Below are 24,794 nucleotides of genomic sequence, written 5' to 3' on the forward strand. Positions count from 1 at the left end.
GGCTTGATTTGTGACACAAGATATGATCTATCCTGGAGAATGTTTCATGAGCACTTGAGAAAAATGTGTATTCTGTTGTTTTTGGATGGAATGTCCTATAAATATCAATTAAGTCCATCTTGTTTAATGTATCATTTAAAGCTTGTGTTTCCTTATTTGTTTTCATTTTGGATGATGTGTCCATTGGTGAAAGTGGGGTGTTAAAGTCCCCTGCTATGAATGTGTTACTGTCGATTTCCCCTTTTATGGCTGTTAGTATTTGCCTTATGTATTGAGATGCTCCTGTGTTGGCTGCATAAATATTTACAATTGCTATACTTTCTTCTTGGAGCGATCCCTTGATCATTATGTAGTGTCCTTCTTTGTCTCTTCTAATAGCCTTTATTTTAAAGTCTATTTTCTCTGATATGAGAATTGCTACTCCAGCTTTCTTTTGCTTTCCATTTGCATGGAATATCTTTTACCATCCACTATCAGTCTGTATGTGTCTCTAAGTCTGAAGTGGGTCTCTTGCAGACAGCGTATATATGGGTCTCGTTTTCGTATCCATTCAGCCAATCTGTGTCTTTTGGTGGGAGCATTTATTCCATTTACATTTAAGGTAATTATCGATATGTATGTTCCTATTCCCATTTTCTTAATTGTTTTGGGTTCGTTGTTGTAGGTCTTTTCCTTCTCTTGTGTTTCTTGCCTAGAGAAGTTCATTTAGCACTTGTAAACCTGGTTTGGTGGTGCTGAACACTCTCAGCTTTTGCTTGTCTGTAAAGGTTTTAATTTCTCCATCAAATCTGAATGAGATCCGTGCTGGGTAATCTTGGTTGAAGGTTTTTTCTACTTCATCACTTTAAATATGTCCTGCCAGTCCCTTCTGGCTTACAGAGTTTCTGCTAAAAGGTCAGAGGTTAACCTTAAGGGGATTCCCTTGTGTGTTATTTGTTGTTTTTCCCTTGCTGCTTTTAATATGTTTTTTTTTTATTTATTTTTTGACAGCTTGATTAATATGTGTCTTGGCGTATTTCTCCTTGGATTTATCCTGTATGGGACTCTCCGTGTTTCCTGGACTTGATTAACTATTTCCTTTCCCATATTAGGGAAGTTTTCAACTATAATCTCTTCAAATATTTTCTCAGTCCCTTTCTTTTTCTCTTCTTCTTCTGGAACCCCTATAATTCGAATGTTGGTGCATTTGATGTTGTCCCAGAGGTCGCTGAGACTGTCCTCAGTTCTTTTTATTCTTTTCTCTATATTCTGCTCTACAGTAGTTATTTCCACTATTTTATCTTCCAGGCCACTTACCCATCTTCTGCCTCAGTTATTCTGCTATTGATCCCATCTAGAGTATTTTTAATTTCATTTATTGTGTTGTTCATCATTGTTTGTTTCATCTTTAGTTCTTCTAGGTCCTTGTTAAATGTTTCTTGTATTTTCTGTATTCTATTTCTAAGATTTTGGATCATCTTTACTATCATTATTCTGAATTCTTTTTCAGGTAGACTGCATATTTCCTCTTCATTTGTTAGGTCTGGTGCGTTTTTATCTTGCTCCTTCAACTGATGTGTGTTTTTCTGTCCTCTCATTTTGCTTATCTTACTGTGTTTGGGATCTCCTTTTTGCAGGCTGCAGGTTCATAGTTCCCGTTGTTTTTGGTGTCTGTCCCCAGTGGCTAAGGTTGGTTCAGTGGGCTGTGTAGGCTTCCTGGTGGAGGGAACTAGTGTCTGTGTTCTGGTGGATGAGGCTGGATCTTGTCTTTCTGGTGGGCAATTCCACGTCTGTTGGTGTGTTTCTGGGTGTCTGTCGACTTATTATGATTTTAGGCAGCCTCTCTGCTAATGGGTGGGGTTGTGTTCCTGTCTTGCTAGTTGTTTGGTATAGGGTGTGCAGCACTGTAGCTTGTTGGTCATTGGGTGAAGCTGGCTGCTAGTGTTGAGATGGAGATTTCTGGGACATTTTCGCCATTTGATATTACGTGGAGCTGGGAGGTCTCTTGTGGACCAGTGTCCTGAAGTTGGCTCTCCCACCTCAGAGGCACAGCACTGACTCCTGGCTGCAGCACCTACAGCCTTTCATCCACACGGCTCAGAATAAAAGGGAGAAAAAGTAGAAAGAAAGAATTAGTAGAAGTAGAAAGAAAGAAAGAAAGAAAGAAAGGAAGAAAGGAGGGAGGGAGGGAGGGAGAGAGGGAAGAAGGAAGGAGGGAAGGAAGGAAAAAAGAAAGAAAGAAGATAAAGTAAAATAAAATAAAGTAAGATAAAACAAAAGAAAGTTATTAAAGTAAAAAATAACTATTAAGAAGAAAACATTAAAAAAAATGGACAGATAGTACCCTACAACAAATGGTGGAAGCAAAGCTATACAGACAAAATCTCACACAGAAGCATACACATACACACTCACAAAAAGAGGAAAAGGGGAAAAAATCATAAATCTTGCTCTCAAAGTCCACCTACTCAATTTGGGGTGATTTGTTGTCTAAAGGAGGGAAGGAAGGAAAGAAAGAAAGAAGATAAAGTAAAATAAAATAAAAATAAAATAAAGTTACTAAAATAAAAAATATTAAGAAAAAAATTTTTAAAGAAGGATGGATAGAACCCTACGACAAATGGTGGAAGCAAAGCTATGCAGACAAAATCTCACACAGAAGGATACACATACACACTCACAAAAAGAGGAAAAGGGGAAAAAAATCATTAATCTTGCTCTCAAAGTCCACCTCCTCAATTTTGGATGATTTGTTGTCTATTCAGGTATTCCACAGATGCAGGGTACATCAAGTTGATTGTGGAGCTTTAATCCGCTGCTTCCGAGGATGCTGGGAGAGCCTTCCCTTTCTCTTCTTTTTTCTCTCAGCTCCCGGGGCTCAGCTTTGGATTTGGCCCCGCCTCTGAGTGTAGGTCGCCGGAGGGCATCTGTTCTTCGCTCAGACAGGACGGGGTTAAAGGAGCAGCTGCTTCAGGGACTCTGGCTCACTCAGGCCGCGGGAGGGAGGGGTACGGAGTGTGGGGTGAACCTGCGGCGGCAGAGGCCGGCGTGATGTTGCACCAGCCTGAGGCGCGCCATGCGTTCTCCCGGGGAAGTTGTACCTGGATCCCAGGACCCTGGCAGTGGTGGGCTGCACAGGCTCCCCAGAAGGGGCGTGTGGATAGTGACCTGTGTTCACACACAGGCTTCTTAGTGGCGGCAGCAACAGCCTTAGCATCTTATGCCCGTCTCTGTGGTCCGTGCTTTTAGCCGCGGCTCACGCCCGTCTCTGGAGCTCCTTTAAGCAGCGCTCTTAATCCCCTCTCCTCCCACACCAGGAAACAAAGAGGGAAGAAAAAGTCTCTTGCCTCTTCAGCAGGTCCAGACTTTTCCCCGGACTCCCTCCCGCCTAGCCGTGGTGCACTAACGCCCTGCAGGCTGTGCTCATGCCGCCAACCCCAGTCCTCTCCCTGCACTCTGACCGAAGCCCGAGCCTCAGCTCCCAGCCCTGCCCACTCCGGCGGGTGAGCAGACAAGCCTCTTGAGCTGGTGTGTGCTGGTCCACTGATCCTCTGTGCGGGAATCTCTCCACTTTGCCCTCTGCACCCCTGTTGCTGTTCTCTCCTCCGTGGCTCCGAAGCTTTTCCCCCTCCGCCACCCGCAGTCTCTGCCCACGACGGGGCTTCCTAGTGTGTGGAAACCTTTCCTCCTTCACATCTCCCTCCCAATGGTGCAGGTCCTGTCCCTATCCTTTTGTCTCTGTTTATTCTTTTTTCTTTTGCCCTACCCAGGTATGTGGGGAGTTTCTTGCCTTTTGGGAGGTCTGAGGTCTTCTGCCAGCATTCAGGAGGTGTTCTGTATGAGTTCTTCCACGTGTAGATGTATTTCTGGTGTATCTGTGGGGAGGAAGGTGATCTTGCATCTTACTCTTCTGCCATCTTCCAAAATCCCTAAGTCTGTATTCTTTATATATAAATACTCCCTAAACTCAGAAAACTCTATCCACACACCTACACATAGACAGCCCATTTAAAACAGGCTTTATGTACTGTGGTTTTCAAATGAAACTATACTAATAATATTACACTTTCACCTTTCATTTCTATAATTAACCTTCACAACATGCTTGTCAAAGAAGTAAAAGTCAGCGAACTACCAAGAAAAAAGAAAAAAAGACTGACGCCTACTTCCCCATTCGCTAGACCTACATAAACTTGTCTAAGTAGCCAGAACACAGTTTTTCAATAGGGAAGATAAGTCTGGATTTGTCTTAAAGAAATATTCAATAGTATATCTTGAGAACACATCTGAAATGTTTGTCTTTAATTTTTAAACAGTTACACAAATATATTACATAGAAAAGTTAGGTTAATTGATCAGAGTTGCCCAAATTCATTATTTTACTTTAGAAACAGACATTGTAACATCTTCACACTCTCCTCAAAAGTATCAGCATCATCTGATAACTTCTGGATGATAAGCACTTCTCTACATTCCAAAAAAGGTACACACTATGAGAACCTAATGTGAACTGTTATCTCTTCATAGCTATTTGACTTCCAGTTAAAGCAGTCACTGCTCCAGGTCATCCCACTACAAACAGTAATTACTAACTTATCCCCTGATGTTTTTGACAGGCTTCAGATGGACACTGTTTACTTAAATCAATTTAGAAATTAAAGTACAGTTAGAATACAGTAAGTGGGTTGAATTCCTTAAAAACCCACAGTCACACCGCACGGGTTTGTGACCAGGGGCTGTCGCAGTCCTCATTCTGGGCTATGGTTTTATGTTTAAATTATCCACATCAATCAGCAGCATCATTTGGGATTTCTGAGCAGACACTTCAAGCACAATTTCTGGACTGAAGGGGCGAAAAATGTCTGACACCAATGCAAGCTTACTCCGTGCTGCCAGAGCAGGCAACTTAGACAAAGTAGTGGAATATCTCAAGGTGGGCATATACATCAATACCTGCAACCAGCCGTGTGGATGAAAGGCTCTTGGTGCTGCAGCCAGGAGTCAGTGCTGTGCCTCTGAGGTGGAAGACCCAACCTCAGGACACTGGTCCACAAGAGACCTCCCAGCTCCACATAATATCAAATGGCGAAAATCTCCCAGAGATGTCCATCTCAACACCAACACCCAGCTTCACTCAACGACCAGCAAGCTACAGTGCTGGACACCCTATGCCAAACAACTAGTAAGAGAGGAACACAACCCCACCCATTAGCAGAGAGGCTGCCTAAAATCATAATAAGTCCACAGACACCCCAAAACACACCACCAGACGTGGACCTGCCCACCAGAAAGACAAGATCCAGCCTCATCCACCAGAACACAGGCACTACTCCCCTCTACCAGGAAGCCTACACAACCCACTGAACCAACCTAACCCACTGGGGACAGACACCAAAAACAACGGGAATTACGAACCCGCAGCCTGCAAAAAGGAGACCCCCAAAACAGTAAGATAAGCAAAATGAAAAGGCAGAAAAACACACAGCAGATGAAGGAGCAAGATAAAAACCCACCAGACCTAACAAATGAAGAGGAAATGGGCAAGCTACCTGAAAAAGAATTCAGAATAATGATAGTAAAGATGATCCAAAATCTTAGAAATAGAATACAGAAAATACAAGAAACATTTAACAAGGACCTAGAAGAATTAAAGATGAAACAAGCAACGAAGAACAACACAATAAATGAAATTAAAAATACTCTAGAAGGGATCAATAGCAGAATAACTGAGGCAGAAGAACGGATAAGTGACCTGGAAGATAAAATAGTGGAAGTAACTACTGCAGAGCAGAATAAAGAAAAAAGAATGAAAAGAACTGATAACAGTCTCAGAGACCTCTGGGACAACATTAAACGCACCAACATTCGAATTATAGGGGTTCCAGAAGAAGAAGAGAAAAAGAAAGGGACTGAGAAAATATTTGAAGAGATTACAGTTGAAAACTTCCCTAATATGGGAAAGGAAATAGTTAATCAACTCCAGGAAGCACAGAGAGTCCCATACAGGATAAATACAAGAAGAAACACAGCAAGACACACATTAATCAAACTGTCAAAAAATAAATAAAAAGAAAACAAATTAAAAGCAGCAAGGGAAAAAAAAAAGCAGCAAGGGAAAAACAACAAATAACACACAAGGGAATCCCCATAAGGTTAACAGCTGATCTTTCAGCAGAAACTATGCAAGTCAGAAGGGACTGGCAGGACATATTTAAAGTGATGAAGGAGAAAAACCTGCAACCAAGATTACTCTACCCAGAAAGGATCTCATTCAGATTTGATGGAGAAATTAAAACCTTTACAGACAAGCAAAAGCTGAGAGAGTTCAGCACCACCAAACCAGCTTTATAGCAAAGGTTAAAGGACCTTCTCTAGGCAAGAAACACAAGAGAAGGAAAAGCCTTACAATAACAAACCAAAACACTTAAGAAAATGGGAATAGGAACATACATATCAATAATTACCTTAAATGTAAATGGACTAAATGCTCCCACCAAAAGACACAGACTGGCTGAATGGATACAAAGACAAGACCCATATATATGCTGTCTACAAGAGACCCACTTCAGACCTAGAGACACATACAGACTGAAAGTGAGGGGATGGAAAAATATATTCCATGCAAATGGAAAACAAAAGAAAGCTGTAGTATCAATTCTCATATCAGGAAAAATAGACTTTAAAATAAAGACTATTAGAAGAGACAAAGAAAGACACTACATAATGATCAAGGTATTGATCCAAGAAGAAGATATAACAATTGTAAATATTTATGCACCCAACATAGGAGCACCTCAATACATAAGGCAAATACTAACAGCCATAAAAGGGGAAATCGACAGTAACACAATCATAGTAGAGGACTTTAAAACCTCACTTTCACCAATGAACAGATCATCCAAAATGAAGATAAATAAGGAAACCGAAGCTATAAATGATACACTAAAAAAGATGGACTTAATTGAGATTTATAGAACATTCCATCCAAAAACAGCAGAATACACATTTTCTCAAGTGCTCATGAAACATTCTGCAGGATAGATCATATATTGGGTCACAAATCAAGCCTGGTAAATTTAAGAAAATTAAAATTGTATCAAGTATCTTTTCCGACCACAATGCTAGGAGACTAGATATCAATTACAGAAAAAGATCTCTAAAAAATACAAACACATGGAGGGTAAACAATACAGTACTTAATAACGAAGTGATCACTGAAAAAATAAAAGAGGAAATCAAAAAATACCTTGAAACAAATGACAATGAAGACACGACGAACAAAAATCTATGGGATGCAGCAAAAGGAGTTCTAAGAGGAAAGTTTATAGCAATACAATCCTACCTTAAGATACAGGAAACAACTCAAATAAACAAAGTAACCTTGAACCTAAAGCAATAAGACAAAGAAGAACAAAAAAACCCCAAAGTTAGCAGAAGGAATGAAATTATAAAAATCAGATCAGAAATAAATGAAAAATAAATGAAGGAAATGATAGCAAAGATAATAAAACTAAAAGCTGGTTCTTTGAGAAGGTAAACAAAATTGATAAATCATTAGCCAGACTGATCAAGAATAAAAGGAAGAAGACTCAAATCAATAGAATTGGAAATGAAAAAGGAGAAGTAACAACTGACACTGCACAAATACAAAAGATCATGAGAGATTACTACAGGCAACTCTATGCCAATAAAATGGACAACCTGGAAGAAAAGGACAAATTCTTAGAAATGCATAAACTTCTGAGCCTGAACCAGGAAAATATAGAATATATGAACAGAAAAATCACAAGCACTGAAATTGAAACTGTGATTTAAAATCTTCCAACAAACAAAAGCCCAGGACCAGATGGCTTCACAGGTGAATTCTATCAAACATTTAGAGAAGAGCTAACACCTATCCTTCTCAAACTCTTCCAAAATATAGCAGAGGGAGGAACATTCCCAAACTCATTCTACGAGGCCACCATCACCTTGATACCAAAACTAGACAAGGATGTCACAAAGAAAGAAAACTACAGGCCAATATCACTGATGAACATAGATGCAAATAACCTCAACAAAATACTAGCAAACAGAATCCAACAACACATTAAAAGAATCATACACCATGATCAAGTGGGGTTTATTCCAGGAATGCAAGGATTGTTCAATATATGCAAACCAATCAATGTGATCCACCATATTAACAAATTGAAGGAGAAAAACCGCACGATCATCTCAATAGATGCAGAGAAAGCTTTTGACAAAATTCAACAACAATTTATGATAAAAAGTCCTGGAGAAAGTAGGCAGAGAGGGAACGTTCCTCAACATAATAAAGGCCATGTATGACAAACCGACAGTCAACATCGTCCTCAATGGTGAAAAACTGAAAGCATTTCACTAAGATCAGGAAGAAGACAAGGTTGCCCACTCTCACCACTCTTATTCAACATAGTTTTGGAAGTTTCAGCCACAGCAATCAGAGAAGAAAAGGAAATAAAAGGAATCCAAATTGGAAAAGAAAAAGTAAAGCTGTCACTGTTTGCAGATGACATGATACTATACATAGAGAATCCTAAAGATGCTACCACAAAACTACTAGAAGTAATCAATGACTCTGGTAAAGTAGCAGGATACAAAATTAATGCACAGAAATCTCTGGCATTCCTATACACTAATGATGAAAAATCTGAAAGTGAAATCAAGAAAACACTCCCATGTACCATTGCAACAAAAATAATAAAATATCTAGGAATAAACCTACCTACGGAGACAAAAGACCTGTATGCAAAAAATTATAAGATACTGATGAAAGAAATTAAAGATGATACAAATAGATGGAGAGATATACCATGTTCTTGGATTGGACGAATCAACATTGTGAAAATGACTCTACTACCCAAAGCAATCTATATATTCAATGCAATCCCTATCAAACTGCCACTGGTATTTTTCACAGAACTAGAACAAAAAATTTCACAATTTGTATGGAAACAAAAAGACCCCAAATAGCCAGAGCAATCTTGAAAACGAAAAACGGAGCTGGAGGAATCAGGCTGCCTGACTTCAGACTACAGTACAAAGCTACAGTAATCAAGACAGTATGGTACTGGCACAAAAACAGAAACATAGATCAAAGGAAAAGGACAGAAAGCCCAGAGATAAACCCACACACATATGGTCACCTTATCTTTGATAAAGGAGGCAAGAATGTACAGTGGAGAAAGGACAGCCTCTTCAATAAGTGGTGCTGGGAAAAGTGGACAAGTACATGTGAAAGTATGAGATTAGATCTCTCCCAAACACCATACACAAAAATAAGCTCAAAATGGATTAAAGACCTAAATGTAGCACCAGAAACTTTCAAGCTCTTAGAGGAAAACATAGGTAGAACACTCTATGACATAAATTGCAGCAAGATCCTATTTGACCCACCTCCTAGAGAAATGGAAATAAAAACAAAAATAAACAAATGGGACCTAATGAAACTTCAAAGCTTTTGCAGAGCAAAGGAAACCATAAACACGACCAAAAGACAACCCTGAGAATGGGAGAAAATATTTGCAAATGAAGCAACTGACAAAGGATTAATCTCCAAAATTTATAAGCATCTCCTGCAGCTCAATAACATAAAATCAAAAACCTCAATCCAAACATGGGCAGAAGACCTAAATAGACATTTCTCCATAGAAGATATACAGACTGCCAACAAACACATGAAAGAATGTTCAACATCATTATTCATTAGAGAAATGTAAATCAAAACTACAAGGAGATATCATCTCACACCAGTCAGAATGGCCATCATCAAAGAATCTAGAAACAATAAATGCTGGAGAGGGTGTGGAGTAAAGGGAACACTCTTGCACTGCTGGTGGGAATGTGAATTGGTACAGCCACTATGGAGAACAGTATGGAGGTTCCTTAAAAAACTACAAATAGAGCTATGATATAACCCAGCAATCCCACTACTGGGCATATACCCTGAGAGAACCATAATTCAAAAATAGTCATGTACCAAAATGTTCATTGCAGCTCTATTTACAATAGCCCGGCGATGGAAACAACCTAAGTGTCCATCATCAGATGAATTTATAAAGAAGACGTGGCACATATATACAATGGAATATTACTCATCCATAAAAAGAAACGAAATTGAGCTATTTGTAATGAGGTGGATAGAGCTAGAGTCTGTCATACAGAGTGAAGTAAGTCAGAAAGAGAAAGACAAATACCATATGCTAACACATATATATGGAATTTAAGAAAAAAAATGTCATGAAGAACCTAGGGGTAAGACAGGAATAAAGACACAGACCTACTAGAGAATGGACTTGAGGATACGGGGAGGGGGAAGGGTAAGCTGTGACAAAGTGAGAGAGAGGCTCTCTCACTATATATATAGTGTATATATATATACACACTGCCAAACGTAAGGTAGATAGCCAGTGGGAAGCAGCCGTATAGCACAGGGATATCAGCTCAGGGCTTTGTGACCGCCTGGATGGGTGCTATAGGGAGGGTGGAAGGGAGGGAGATGCAAGAGGGAAGAGATATGGGAACATATGTATATGTACAACTGATTCATTTTGTTAAAAAGCAGAAACTAACACACAATTGTAAAGTAATTATACTCCAATAAAGATGTAAAAAAAAAAGAGGAAATCGACAGTAACACATTCATAGTAGGGGATTTTTACACCCCACTTTCACCAATGAACAGATCATCCAAAATGAAAATAAGGAAACACAAGCTTTAAATGATCCACTAAACAAGAAACACTTAATTGATATTTATAGGACATTCCATCCAAAAACAACAGAATACACATTTTTCTCAAGTGCTCATGGAACACTCTCCAGGATAGATCATATCTTGGGTCACAAATCCAGCCTTGGTAAATTTAAGAAACTTGAAATCGTATCAAGTATCTTTTCCGACCACAACGCTATGAGACTAGATATCAATTACAGAAAAAGACCTGTAAAAACTACAAACATATGGAGGCTAAATAATGCACTACTTAATAACGAAGTTATCACTGAAGAAATCAAAGAGGAAATCAAAAAATACCTAGAAACAAATGACAATGGAGACACGAAGGCCCAAAACCTATGGGATGCAGCAAAAGCAGTTCTAAGAGGGAAGTTTATACCAATACCATCCTACCTTAAGAAACAGGAAAAATCTCGAATAAACAAGCTAATCTTGCATCTAAAGCAATTAAAGTAAAAAGTACAAAAAAATCCAAAGTTAGCAGAAGGAAAGAAATCATAAAAATCAGATCAGAAATAAATGAAAAAGAAATGAAGGAAACGACAGCAAAGATCAATAAAACTAAAAGCTGGTTCTTTGGGAAGATAAACAAAATTGATAAACCATTAGCCAGACTCATCAAGAAAAAAAGGGAGAAGACTCAAATCCATAGAATTAGAAATGAAAACGGAGAAGTAAGAACTGACACTGCAGAAATACAAAAGATCATGAGAGATTACTACAGGCAACTCTATGGCAATAAAATGGACAACCTGGAAGAAATGGACAAATTCTTAGAAATGCACAACCTGCCAAAACTGTATCAGGAAGAAATAGTAAATATGAACAGACCATCACAAGCACTGAAATTGAAACTGTGATTTAAAATCTTCCAACAAACAAAAGCCCAGTACCAAATGGCTTCACAGGTGAATTCTATCAAAAATTTAGGGAAGAGCAAACACCTATCCTTCTCAAACTCTTCCAAAATACAGCAGAGGGAGGAACACTCCCAAACTCATTCTACGAGGCCACCATAGCCTGATATCAAAACCAGACAAGGATGTCACAAAGAAAGAAAACAACAGGCCAATATCACTGATGAACATAGATGCAAAAATCCTCAACAAAATGCTGGCAAACAGAACTCAACAGCACATTAAAAGGATCATACACCATGATCGAGTGGGGTTTTTTCCAGGAATGCAAGGTTTCTTCAATATACACAAATCAATCAACGTGATACACCATATTAACAAATTGAAGAAGAAAAACCATATGGTCATATCAAGAGACGCAGAGAAAGCTTTTGACAAAATTCAACACACATTTATGATAAAAACTCTCCAGAAAGTAGGCATAGAGGGAAGTTTCCTCAACATAATAAAGGCCATATATAACAAACACACAGCCAACATCGTCCTCAATGGTGAAAAACTGAAAGCATTTCCACTAAGATCAGGAACAAGACAAGGTTGCCCACTCTCACCACTCTTATTCAACATAGTTTTGGAAGTTTCAGCCACAGCAATCAGAGAAGAAAAGGAAATAAAAGGAATCCAAATCGGAAAAGAAGTAAAGCTGTCACTGTTTGCAGATGACATGATACTATGCATAGAGAATCCTAAAGATGCTACCACAAAACTACTAGAGCTAATCAATGACTTTGGTAAAGTAGCAGGATACAAAATTAATGCACAGAAATCTCTGGCATTCCTATACACTAATGATGAAATATCTGAAAGTGAAATCAAGAAAACACTCCCATGTACCATTGCAACAAAAATAATAAAATATCTAGGAATAAACCTACCTAAGGAGACAAAAGACCTGTATGCAGAAAATTATAAGACACTGGTGAATGAAATTAAAGATGATACAAATAGATGGAGAGATATACCATGTTCTTGGATTGGAAGAATCAACATTGTGAAAATGACTCTACTACCCAAAGCAATCTATATATGCAATGCAATCCCTATCAAACTACCACTGGCATTTTTCACAGAACTAGAACAAAAAATTTCACAATTTGTATGGAAACAAAAAAGACCCTGAATAGCCAAAGCAATCTTGAGAAAGAAAAGCGGAGCTTGAGGAATCTGGCTCACTGACTTCAGACAATACTACAAAGCTACAGTAATCAAGACAGTATGGTACTGGCACAAAAACAGAAATATAGATCAATGGAAAAGGATAGAGAGCCCAGAGATAAACCCTCGCACAGATGGTCACCTTATCTTTGATAAAGGAGGCAGGAATGTACAGTAGAGAAAGGACAGCCTCTGCAATAAGTGGTGCTTGGAAAACTGGACAGGTACATGTAAATGTATGAGATTAGATCACTCCCTAACAGCATACACAAAAATAAGCTCAAAATGGATTAAAGACCTAAATGTAAGGCCAGAAACTATCAAACTCTTAGAGGAAAACATAGGCAGAACACTCTATGACATAAATCACAGCAAGATCCTTTTTTAACCACCTCCTAGAAAATGGAAATAAAAACATAAATAAAGAAACTGGACCTAATGAAACTTCTAAGCTTTTGCACAGGAAAGGGAACAATAAGCAAGACCAAAAGGCAACCCTCTGAATGGGAGAAAATATTTGCAAATGAAGCAACTGACAAAGGATTAATCTCCAAAATTTACAAACAGCTCATGTAGCTCAATAACAGAAAAACAAACAACCCATTCCAAAAATGGGCAGAAGACCTAAATAGCGATTTCTCCAAAGAAGATATACAGATTGCCAAAAAATACATGAAAGAATGCTCAACATCATTAATCATTAGAGAAATGCAAAGCAAAAGTACAATGAGATACCATCTAACACCAGTTAGAATGGCCATCATCAAAGAATCTAGAAACAATAAATGCTGGAGAGGGTGTGGAGAAAAGGGAACACTCTTGCACTGCTGGTGGGAATGTGAATTGGTACAGCCACTATGGAAAACAGTATGGAGGTTCCTTAAAAAACTACAAATAGAACTACCATATGACTCAGCAATCCCACTACTGGGCATATACCCTGAGAAAACCATAATTCTAATAGAGTCATGTACCAAAATGTTCATTGCAGCTCTATTTACAATAGCCCGGAGATGGAAACAACCTACGTGTCCATCATCTGATGAATGGATAAAGAAGATGTGGCACATATATACAATGGAATATTACTCAGCCATAAAAAGAAACGAATTTGAGCTATTTGTAATAAGGTGGATGGACCTAGAGTCTGTCATACAGAGTGAAGTAAGTCAGAAAGAGAAAGACAAATACCGTATGCTAACACATATATATGGAATTTAAGGCAAAAAATGTCATGAAAAACCTAAGGGTAAGACACGAATAAAGACACAGATCTACTAGAGAATGGACTTGAGGATATGGGGAGGAGGAAATGTAAGCTGTGACAAAGTGAGAGAGTGGCATGGACATATATACACTACCAAACGTAAAATAGATAGCTAGTGGGAAGCAGCCGCGTAGCACAGGGATATCAGCTCGGTGTTCTGTGACCACCTAGAGGGGTGGGATAGTGAGAGTGGGAGGGAGGGAGATGCAAGAGGGAAGAGATATGGGAACATATGTATATGTATAACTGATTCACTTTGTTATAAAGCAGAAACTAACACACCATTGTAAGGCAATTATACTCCAATAAAGATGTAAAACAAACAAACAACAACAAAAAACCCACAGTGGTCTGCAATATCCACATCTATATCCCTTACACTGTTAACACTAGAGTTTCATAAAACAGATATTTACTTGTTGGATCAATTGAGTTGCACATAATCTTTGGACCCCTACTTTAGGCCCAACACTGGACTAAAGTATGTGTTAATAAAGATGTTTTAATGTAAACCAGACCCCAGGTCTTATTGACTCCATATGCTTTGTTTCAAATCATAACTCTATACACTTTTGTCTCAAAACCACTTTTAAAAAAAATCTATCATACTGGAAACAAAGTTTTGAAAGAGATTTTAATCATCTTGTATCTGATAACTGTCCCAAATAATATCTAATGCAAAATTATCACAAAGCAACACACACACTGACACACATCCCTGGAATATTCTAAAATATATTCAAATATTTAAACAGTGAGATCCAGGTGCTCATAATTCAGAGCATAGAAATCTAACTAATGTTAAGCAGAGTATCTTTTAAATTGTGCAAACCCCATATAGGATTAACAATGCAGACCTAACCATATCTGAGAATATACTTTTCTTGACACTCCCCCCAACAAATGTGTCACACATCTATAGTAACAAAATGAAAGCCAAAGGTAGCCATTTTTTAAAAAAATGATCTTCACACAGAAACAACAAAAGAATGAGAATCATACCAGAAGCCAAATCCTCATTTTAATGTGGATTTGGTAAACCGGACTCTTCCCTACTTAAGACCGTCTATAAAGCACTTTAAAATTTCCAGAGAGGCTATAGCAATTGTATATTTATATATTTTAAGACACGTACATCTCATAGCAAACCCCAACGAAGATGAAATCAAGAGAAATCTCTGACCTTTCTTCCAAAAGGCTAATAGGTATTTACTTATCATCCATAACATATGGAACTATGAGAGGAATGTCTTTATAATATTAAAAAATTAAGACTTCTAGTAGAGATCCTCTCCCCTCTTCTTACTAGATCTCACTACTACTACTGCTGCTGCTGCTATTACTACTACCACCACCACCACCATCACCACCACCATCATCACCACCACTAGAGGGATTCTCTAGTGTGTTGGAAGACATCCTCTCCTGGGGCAATTACACTTCAATTTCTACAGCAGAAACTTCCATTTGATCACTATCTGCTACTTCTCTCTATTCAGAATAAACTTGACAACCTCTCCTCTTCTTTTTTAAAGAAAATTCATTTAATAAGTGTACACACACACACACACACACCCAAGTGTACAAGATTTATTTAAAAGGCTTTTCTTAAAAGGTCCAAAAGTTACAGCAGGTACGTAATATTATACATATATTACTCCCTTCGTTCCCACAGGTCATCATTTATTAAAAGCTGCTTTGGTGCCAAGTATTAAGCACTTTTCGTGCATTACCTGGTCTAATCCTCACATAATCTTAAAAGGTAGATTCTATTCTTACCACCTCTTTAGTGAAGAAAGTAGTGAGGCTTATAGAGGTGAAGTATTCCAAGGTTCTTCCCAGACTGAAGCTCTCTTAAGTCCCTGAGTAAAGCCATTATCTATATTTTGCTCTAATAAGGGAACGTTTACTAAAAGGTAACCAGTTTTTAGGTGTATTTTAATGAGATTTCTCTCCCTGTCAATCAGACTGGCATGTACATACAATGCAAATAATGAAATAAAGAGACTGGCCGGCACATAAAACATCATTAAAATTTTCCTTCTCAAGATAGAGAAGCTGCTATTATAATGTGGCTTGTAAAGAGTATGTAATTAAGGTTAAAACAAGAATACACCCTTTCCAAATGATTAAATTAAAACCTCTGACTCATAACTTAAAAAACAATTTAATTTAAATCCAAGTAGTACTGAATTAGGTGTCATTTTTTTCTCTAAATATTTTTTTATTTCCTCTTTGATTTCTTCAGTGATCTCTTGGTTATTTAGTAACGTATTGTTTAGCCTCCATGTGTTTGTATTCTTCACATTTTTTTCCCTGTAATTTATTTCTAATCTCATAGTGCTGTGGTCAGAAAAGATGCTTGATACGATTTTAATTTTCTTAAATTTACCGAGGCTAGATTTGGGACACAAGATGTGACTTATCCTGGAGAATGTTCCGTGTGCACTTGAGAAGAAAGTGTAATCTGCTGTTTTTGGATGGAATGTCCTATAAATATCAGTTAAATCCATCTGGTCTATTGTGTCATGTAAAGCTTCTGTTTCCTTATTAATTTTCTGTCTGGATGATCTGTCCATTAGTGTAAGTGAAGTGTTAAAAGTCCCCCACTATTATTGTGTCACTGTCGATTTCCTCTTTTATAGCTGTTAGCAGTTGCCTTATGTATTGAGGTGCTCCTATGTTGGGTGCATATATATTTATAATTGTTATATATTCTTGGATTGATCTCTTGATCATTATGTAGTGTCCCTTCTTGTCTCTTGTAACATTATTTATTTTAAAGTCTATTTTATCTGATACAAGTATTGCTACTCCAGCTTTCTTTTGATTTCCATTTGCATGGAATATCTTTTTCCATCACCTCACTTTCAGTCTGTATGTGTCCCTAGGTCTGAAGTGATTCTCTTGTAGAAAGCATATATATGGTTTTTTTTTTTTTTTTGCTGTATGTGGGCCTCTCACTGTTGTGGCCTCTCCCGTTGCAGAGCACAGGCTCTGGACGCGCAGGCTCAGCAGCCATGGCTCACAGGCCTAGCTGCTCCGCAGCATATGGGATCTTCCCAGACCAGGGCACGAACCCATGACCCCTGCATCGGCAGGCGGACTCTCAACCACTGCACCACCAGGGAAACCCTACATGGGTCTTTTTGTATCCATTCAGCGAGCCTGTGTCTTTTGGTTGGAGCATTTAATCCATTCACATTTAAGGTAATTATTGTTATGTATGGTCCTATAACTATTTTCTTAATTGCTTTGGGTTTGTTTTTGTAGGTCCTTTCCTTCTCTTGTGTTTCCCACTTAGAGATGTTCCTTTAGCATTTGTTGTAGAGCTGATTTGGTGGTGCTAAATTCTCTTAGCTTTTGTTTGTCTGTAAAGCTTTTGATTTCTCCGTTGAATCTTCAGGAGATCCTTGCCAGCTACAGTGATCTTGGTTGTAGGTTCCTCCCTTTCATCAAATATATCATGCCACTCCCTTCTGGACTGTAGAGTTTCTGCTGAGAAATCAGCTGTTAACCTTATGGGAGTTCCCTTGTGTGTTATTTGTTATTTTTCCCTTGTTGCTTTTAATAATTTTTCTTTGTCTTTAATTTTTGTCAATTTGATTACTATGTGTCTTGGCGTGTTTCTCCTTATCCTGCCTGGGACTCTCTGTGCTTCCTGTACTTGGGTGGCTATTTCCTGACCCATGTTAGGAAAGTTTTTGACTATAATCTCTTCAAATATTTTCTCGGATCCTTTCTCTGTCTCTTCTCCTTCTGGGACCCCAATAATGTGAATGTTGTTACATTTAATGTTGTCCCAGAGGTCTCTTAGGTTGTCTTCATTTCTTTTCATTCTTTTTTATTTATTCGTTCCATAGCAGTGAATTTCACCATTCTGTCTTCCAGGTCACTTATCCATTCTTCTGCCTCAGTTATTCTGCTATTGATTCCTTCTAGTGTATTTTTCATTTCAGTTATTGTATTGTTCATCTCTGTTTGTTCTTGAATTCTTCTAGGTGTTTGTTCTTGAATTCTTCTAGGTCTTTGTTAAACATTTCTTGCATCTTCTTGATCTTTGCCTCCATTCTTTTTCCAAGGTCCTGGATGATCTTCACTATCATTATTCTGAATTCTTTTTCTGGAAGGTTGCCTATCTCCACTTCATCTAGTTGTCTTTCTGGGGTTTTATCTTGTTCTTTTTATCTCGTTCCTTGTTCCTAAATAGTCCTCTGCCTTTTCATTTTGTCTATCTTTCTGTGAATGTGGTTTTTGTTCCATAGGCTGCAGGACTGTAGTTATTCTTGCTTCTGCTGTCCTAGGTCTCATTTTTGAAAATGAGGATTATACACAAAGATTGTCTTTAGCATTGGGGGTGGGAGAAGTTAAGTCTGGGCATAAAGTTGCCAGATTTAGCAAATAAAAATACAGGACACCCAGTTAAATTTGTATTTCAGAAGTATGTCCCATACAATGTTTAGGATATACTAAGAAAAGTATTCATTGTTTATCTGAACTCAACTTTAACTGGGTGTCCTGTATTTATCTAGCAATCTAAGCTAAGGAGGAAGAACTAAATGGACTCAGTTTTAGCTCTAATATGTTCTTGGTTTTTTGTTTTGTTTTGTTTTTTTAAGCAACAGTTTAAAGGGAAGTAAAAAATATAAGCTTTTCTGGCAGGTTTAAACCAAAGGAATGTTTCACTTAGAGTTAATGTTTAGTGGAAGCTCTGAAAACACAAGCACTACTTCCATAGCTACTTTGTTATGTGATCATTAAAATAAAGAAGCTCTAAGCTCAGTCTGTCATTGTATGCAGATGATTTATAAATGATTTTCCTCCTCCTTCCTTCCCCCTCAAAAAAAACAAAATGCAGTGAAGTACTTGCAGCAAACCTAATCTGATGTGAAAACCAAAACAAACAACAACAAAAAAATGAAAATAGCTTTTACTACCTGCCAGGTGCATGTCATCAGGGCCACAGATCTTCAGCACCTTCTTAAGAATCTCATAAAATAGTGTCATTAATTATTTATTTGCACCTCAAAGCAGAGTTCAATGTAAACATTCGAGATCAGGTAGAAAAAGAAGAGAAGCTATCATTTTCCTTTAGAACCCAGGCCTCAGTCATTCAAGTTGATTTATTAATTTTTATAATGATTGGAACATTAATTCCCCTATATGCCAGGTACTGTGCCAGGCCACACTTTCTTTCTGCCTCCCCAGAGTCCAGACTAGCTGGTAAGAGATTACTAGGATATGCCCAATAAATATTATAACAGAGGTATGTATAAAAAGTCGACTTCCTCACTCCTGGCCTAAAAGCCAGTTAGAAAATTCACATGGAAAACCAAAACCATGTCCGTGATTTATTGATAAATAACTTGTAGGTCATAGTGTTTTCTGTGGTGGACATTTTGGTTTTGTATAAGTTGAAGGGAACAGTTCTGAGATTCCTCCAGTCTCAGGGTGATACCAGGCCAGGTTCTCTAGGCTGGTTCTGTTTAGTTTAGAATCCTTGGCTCAGCCTACACCCTAAATCCAAAACTAGCCAAATCACCACGCAAGGGAGAATGGCCATTCTCCCGCAGGCAGTGGCCCAGCCTGAGCACAGCACAATAACCTGTGGTGTTTGAAAAGCTACAACTGCTCAGGTTCCACCCAAGACTACTCTACTACTCCACTCTAAGGATGGGTTCCAAAAAAAAAAAAAGACTCCCCAAGCAATTCAAATGTACAGCTTTGGTTAAGAACACTACCTAGCCAAATGACGCAAATCACATCAGGCTGTGCTCATATTAGGGCTGCACAGGATGTTCATCCATCCTGAGGTTAATTGTCTCCCCACCAGGTGACTAAAAAAAAAAAGTCACAAGAATGAATGTGTTCTTTCTTTAGCGCTATTTCATGGACTAAAATACTCTAAGATGGCTCAACTTTCATCCAAGCTGCCTGCTGAGGCCATGGTGAAACCCCTTTGAGGGCAAATATACAGGAAACATTCAATAGCTCATGAAACAGCTTTACTTTAATGTTTCAGAAAACGAAAGAAAACAAAAACTGGGGCTAGGAGATGATCTTTTAAATACACTGCACTGCCTTATATATGAGGTCATGAACTGTGTTCAAGGGAACAGTGCATTACACTCAGATTTTGCTGGGTTTAGTATATAAAGGAGGCAGAAAGGGAAGGATGTGTGGTTTAAATCCACTGCAACAACAAAAACTGCAAATGAAGCAGTCATTTCTTCCTGAGTTCATGAGTGACCCCTGTGTGACAGAGTAAATTATCTGATCATTTGATGTTTAGACTACTGCATACTCAAATAGAGAAAAAAACATTTCCTTGAAATTCAATAATACCACCAACATTTTATGCTGCAAATACAGCACATTTCAAAAAAATAAGTAAAAAGATATTTTAAATAAGTCCAATGTTCTCAATCTTGCCTGCTTTATGTATTTACAACAACATGCAGTTCTCTGGCTCAACCCCATTTCCCCATGCCAAAGTCAATTCAGAAAGCAATCCCTTCACTAGATAGACACTAAGGACCAGGAACAATAAAAGGAATAACAAGTACTTCAATGGCCTCTATCATCAGACAGTTCCATAGTGCACATATATGATGTCACATCAAAATAGAGAAGAGCATAAGGGTACAAGGAAGACAGACTGATAACTGATGGCACCTTCCATAACTAGACCCCTGTAAATATAGCTCCTCTAACCACGAGCACTCCACACCAGCCCCGGATAAAACAGGTCCTGTTTGTGTGAGGGGATGCCAATTTTTTAAGATAAAGGAACAGAGGCCTCCATTAACAGATTTGATTAACAGAAACAAAACTAAAACTCTGTCTCCACCCTAAATAAGCATCAATTAGTTATTAAAAATTGTAATGAGTTTTTCTATTCTGTATCATAGCAGGATAAAAATAATCTAGGATCTCTCAGTGTTGTTTTTTAAAATAAGAATGTGCATTCTATGTAGTTAAATTCCTTTTACTGTCTCCCAAAAGCTGAAGAAACCAGCACTTACAGATACAATCTGAACCATGCACAAATCTAAACATAAAGGCTTGAAATGCCGTAAATATGCATACTGTTCACAGTTTACAACAAATGTTCATAGACAGTATCTTGTTTTAGCCTCCCAGGAGCTTCATGAGATATTAGGAACATCCTCATTTTACAAATGATAAAGCTGAAGCACAGAGATGCTAAACATCTTGCCTAAGATGATTCTGGATCCTGCTGTCTCCTCCCAAACTCAGAAAAAAAAAAAGAAAAAAAATATTTTGCTTACACCCAGGTTTACTACACCACCCAGGCTTTTCTGAGTAATGCAGTAAAATCAGGTATTAATACTGTCATATATGAATGCTGAATGTCATGCCCTCTCCAAGTTCTATAGCAACTGTTAACTTTTACATGGTCAGGAAGACCCCTTTGTGAAATCTAATGAAAGCGAAGGAATCCCCACCCCATAAAAAAGCACATATGCAAATGTTCATAGTAGCATTATTCATAATAGCCAAAAAATGGAAACCAAACCACCCAAATGTCCATCACCTGATGAATGGATAAACAAAATGTGGTATATCCATACAGAGGAATATCATTCAGCCAAAAAAGAAATGGTGTACTGATACAAGATGGATAAAGCTTGAAAACATTATGCTAAATAAAAGAAACTAGCCACAAAAGACCACATGTCATATGATTCTATTTACATGAAACAACCAGAATAGGCACATCAATAGACACAGAAGGTAGATTAGTGGTTGTCTAGGGCTCTTGGTGGGTTGGAGGGAAGTGGGGAGTGACTGCTCATGGGTGTGGGCTTTCTTGTTGAGCTGAGGAAAATGTTCTAAAATTGTGTGGGTGGCTGCAAAGCAATAAACATACTTGAAAACCACTGAATTGTACACTTTAAAAGGTGTATTGTATGGTATGTAAATTATAGCTCAATAAAGATGTTATGGGACTTCCCTTGTGGTGCAGTGATTAAGAATCTGCCTGCCAATGCAGGGGACATGGGTTTGAGCCCTGGCCTGGGAAGATCCCACATGCCCATGGAGCAACTAAGCCCGTGTGCCACAACTACTGAAGCCCGTGCACCTAGAGCCCATGCTCCACAACAGAAGAAGCCACTGCAATGAGAAGCCCGTGCACCACAACGAAGAGTAGCCTCAACTCGCCGCAACTAGAAAAAGCCTGCATGCAGCAACCAAGACCCAATGCAATATTTTTGTATTTATTTACAAAAATAAATAAATTTTAAAAATACTAAAAAATAATGCTATTTAAAAAAATCATTTAAAATGCACATACAAATAACATTTCCCAGATAATTTCTGAGGGTTTGCTAAAGCCCAGAAACCCATCTACAGGTACAGCACAAGGTCCAAGACAGCACAGGTCCAAGACACAAAGTCAGTAACTCTTGCTCTATAGAAACAAGAATCATCCTATTTTCTTTGTTTTACAGATTAAGTCTTATTTCAGTTCCCCCCACCACAACTACCAAGCCTGTCTCCTACTTTTTAAGATCACTACTTCATTTATTGGTTCATGTGACCACAGTTTTCAATATTAATTCATTAAAAACCATTAAATACTTTCATAAATATAACTTTAACAGCTACAAAGAACTTTTAGTAATTGAATGACTACTGCTTGCAAGGCATAGTTGGAATTCAAAAATGTAAAAGATACTTCTGCCCTCAAGGAGCTTAAAATCTAACAAGTGCGATAAGAGCGAAACGAACAACAATACACAAAACAGAAGGTGAATCTTGCACTAAAAAGGCCAGGGAAGATCAGTGAGGAAGAATGATTGAAGGAAAGCTTCTTGGCAGAGGTGGACATTTAATGCTGAATGTTGAAGAGTAGGTAGGATTTGAACATGCAGAGGAGTAAAGAGAATTTGAGATGCGAGAAGTGGGGATGTTTCAGAATAGTTCCTAGGGACCACGAAGATGGGCCTTAATGTCAAGCTAAGGATCCTGACTTTGTTTGGTAGGCTCAGAGAAGCCAAAGAAGGCTGCTGAGTACGGTAGTTAGCGAATCAAAGCAGTATATTAAGAAGATTAATTGTTCAGTAATGTGTGGGTACACGTAGAAGAGAGAAATGGAGACAAGGAAACAAACTGGGAGTCTATTAAACAGTATGAAGTGAAAGGGCTACGCTCTCTGCCCTGTGTCTGTTCACGTGGTAAACCTACAACCCAGAAATGGTTACTGCCCACGAGAACAGGCACAGGGCAGATCAGCACGTTTACCTGACTGGAATGACTGAGTATTCCGCTCATAAGAGACAAAGAGGAAACAGGAGGTTACCTAAAATGCTTCCAAACTACACAAAGCGATGTTAAACACAGGTACTGGGAAAAAGGGTAGGAGGCCTGAGTCAAGTGACACCGTCCCGCAAAGAAAATGCCCTGCCGAAATCTCCAGACCAGCTTGCCTAGGCCAAGAACCTTCGCCCTTTTACTTCCAATCCCCGCCCAACCCCTGAGAGACCCTCCACCTCCCCTTCCCCTTCCGCTCTGGCTCACTTGTCCCGGATGATGGTCTGCAGCTCCCGGATCTGATCATTCATTGGCAGGAGCTTAAGCTGCGCCCCGATCTGTCGGGAGAGTTCGCAGTCCCCTAGGAGGGAGTCGCTGGCTGGCGCGTCAGAGTTGCCAGTGCCACCGTTGCTCTCCGAGTTGAGGGTGGCGCCGCCGCAGGCCTGTGAGTCCCGCTCAGCCGGTACGCTAGAAGAGCTTACTCTCCCCCTGAGGAGAGTCAGCTTGCCCGCGAAGTCGCTGTTTCCCCCGGCATGGTCCGGGATCAGTTCGCCAGCTTGCTGCGGCTCGGGGTTTTGGGTCGAGGCACAGTTTACTTGCTGGTTGTGACAGGGCATGGAGTCCAGACACCGTAACTCCGTGGCCATACACCAGGCACCAGGCCGTCCCCGACCCCTAAGGATAAAGGAGAGCAGGGAGAACGGACCAAAGCTCCTATGCTCTCCCGGTCGCCCCGCCTCCTCGCAACCTCTAACCGCCGCTGCCCTCTCACCCCTTTGGCCTCCACCGCTTCCCTTTCGCACATTACGTCCCGGCCCCGCCCACACCAGACTTACAGCCCGCCTAGACACTCGATTGGCTTTGCTCCCTGCCACTCTGCAGCGAACGGCTTGTTAACCCTTTGCGTTGCCCCAGCTGCGTGGGGATCCCACACCGAACTTGGCAGACAAGGTGAGGCCAGGGATATTTGGTTTCCGGGTCTCCCGGGAGCCTCTAGGGATTCTGCCTGCAGAACTTTGAGTGAGTGAGAGAGCCGGGAGAAAACTAGGGCTGGAGAGTGCTAAAATGATGACACACAAAGACCCATGTTTTCAGACTTTGTGTCTTGGCAGAAAAGTTAAACTTCAGTAACTGCATCTACTGTATGCTTGTCTGTGTAGCCCAAAAAGGAAGTTTAAAAATGCCTAGCAGCATGCTGAAGAGCCTGCCCTCTACTAGACTGTTGTACCAGCTGCAGCTTCCCAAGTGTGCTTGACTACTAGAGCTTTCCTTATGTTTATTGGTTGGACCCTACACTGTACAGTTACCATGAGGATTCTGACAGCATTTCAGATCCACTACCGCTTTGCTTCTTTTAAATACTTGGAAAGACACTTTTTTTGTTTGTTTGTTTGTTTTTAACGTGAGGATATAGTATAAAGGCTTGAGCTAAGAATGT

General features: G+C 39.2%; 1 protein-coding gene across 4 annotated transcripts in view; it reads right to left on the reverse strand.

The window, feature by feature from the left end:
- UPRT (uracil phosphoribosyltransferase homolog) overlaps positions 1-24,170 on the reverse strand; it is a 42,696-nt gene extending 18,526 nt beyond the window's left edge. Inside the window, exons 1-2 of one of the 4 annotated variants that reach the window (XM_067724404.1) lie at positions 23,624-23,760; positions 3,770-3,854 (exon numbers count right to left, since the gene is read on the reverse strand). In XM_067724404.1, coding sequence (XP_067580505.1) covers positions 3,770-3,801 — 32 coding nt within the window. In that variant the 5' untranslated portion in view covers positions 3,802-3,854; positions 23,624-23,760. Of the gene's footprint in view, positions 1-3,769; positions 3,855-23,405; positions 23,431-23,623 lie in introns of those variants that run through there. The other 3 variants (XM_067724402.1, XM_067724403.1, XM_067724405.1) reach the window with 3 other exon arrangements.
- Between the last annotated feature and the right edge of the window lie 624 nt (positions 24,171-24,794).

The sequence above is a fragment of the Pseudorca crassidens genome, chromosome X (genome assembly GCF_039906515.1).
Source record: "Pseudorca crassidens isolate mPseCra1 chromosome X, mPseCra1.hap1, whole genome shotgun sequence".
NCBI classification, from domain to species: domain Eukaryota; kingdom Metazoa; phylum Chordata; class Mammalia; order Artiodactyla; family Delphinidae; genus Pseudorca; species Pseudorca crassidens.